A 1,502-nucleotide genomic window follows, 5' to 3' on the forward strand; every position below is an offset into this window, starting at 1 on the left:
GTGTGTGTGTGTGTGTGTGTGTGTGTGATATCCTCTTACATTTTTGAGCTATGTAGGATAAGGATGAGGAGGAGATGTGGTGTTGTTATATAACATAAGGCCTAAGAGGAATCAAAAGGTCATATTGACATCCATGATGCAAGTTATATAAGAGTTGAAAAGGTAACGATTATGATTGAATAAGTATTTAACTTAGTATGAGATGACATTGAGTAAAGTTAAGTGGATGAGTCGAACGATCATTCAAGTGTTTACTAAGGGTTCAATATATAGAATAAAGTAGTGATTAGGAGTGAATATGTGTTTATTAGGTTATGGGCATTAAAAGTAAAGTTGCATATGTATTTAATGGATGATGTAACAATCTATTGAGCTCTATAAAGTTCAATAGATTGTGGATTTTAAAAAATCCCTTGTCGCCGATTATATAAAAGGATTAGTTAGACCCCGATGAGTTTAGTGTTATACAAGGAAAATGTCTTTCTCATGGAGTTGTATACTTGTATAGTTCATATGTATAGACATACATGAGGGAGAAGGAAAGATATTTTATACCTTGCAATGAGAGAAAATATGATGATCAAGAGTTTTGTTGAAGCAACCAAAACCAATGAGATTACTATCACTTTTTCTGTCTCCAAACACATCATTTATCAAGAAACTTGATCTTGTTGATGGCCCCTCCTCCATCAACCCTACAAAATACCCACAAACTACTTTTAAATCTCTCCCAAGAACACGATCAACACCCAAATAATCCATCAAAAACCCTTCAACCATAACTATAGGCAATTCACTCAAGCCCACCTTTCTCCCACATCTCATCACCACCTGAAACCCTTCAAACCCTAAATCCTCCATAAAGAATTTTGGCAAAACGGTCCTTCCAATCGAAAACTTTTCCTTTTTTATCCCACAAAAGCATATAAACACCATAATCTTCAACCCCATATCCGTGCTAAACAAACAAACCAAAGGGTAAAATAAGAACAACACTAACCCTCTCAAGACACCACCACCTTCAAAAGCCACAAGCATGAAGTAAGGAAAGAGCGAAGTTGACCTTAATACCCCGCCTTCCGCTTCAAACACAAGAGTTGTGTTTAGTAGCTCTTCTGATGTGTGCTTCTCTGCCATGGTTTCATATTTCAAATACTTTTGGCACTTGTTCTTCCTTTGCTGACCCTGAGGGTAACTTAGTGATTTTAACAGAAATTTAAACAAGAATAATAGATGGTGTGACATTTTTCTATCCATCATGAGATGGTTATTGTTAGTAGATGTATCATTTACATAATACATATATTTATACCAGCAACAAGAAGCTATGCCTATCAATTGTACGGCATGCACAAAAGATAGTACGTGAGCTAAATCATTTGAGGTGCACTTGCATGTTGCCCTACATTAATGTCAAATCAAAACCACTAATTATTAAGAATAAAAAAAATTAAAAACCTCTTGTCAGACAGTTTGGACATTAGATTATTAATATACATGAA

The 1,502-nt window shown here is 35.1% G+C and overlaps 1 protein-coding gene across 1 annotated transcript in view; it reads right to left on the reverse strand.

The window, feature by feature from the left end:
* Positions 1–1,285, reverse strand: part of LOC111906894 (probable glycerol-3-phosphate acyltransferase 3) — a 7,353-nt gene extending 6,068 nt beyond the window's left edge. Inside the window, exon 1 of the mRNA XM_023902678.3 lies at positions 556–1,285. Coding sequence (XP_023758446.2) covers positions 556–1,260 — 705 coding nt within the window. The 5' untranslated portion in view covers positions 1,261–1,285. The remainder of the gene's footprint in view (positions 1–555) is intronic.
* Between the last annotated feature and the right edge of the window lie 217 nt (positions 1,286–1,502).

The sequence above is a fragment of the Lactuca sativa genome, chromosome 7 (genome assembly GCF_002870075.4).
Source record: "Lactuca sativa cultivar Salinas chromosome 7, Lsat_Salinas_v11, whole genome shotgun sequence".
Lineage (NCBI taxonomy): Eukaryota > Viridiplantae > Streptophyta > Magnoliopsida > Asterales > Asteraceae > Lactuca > Lactuca sativa.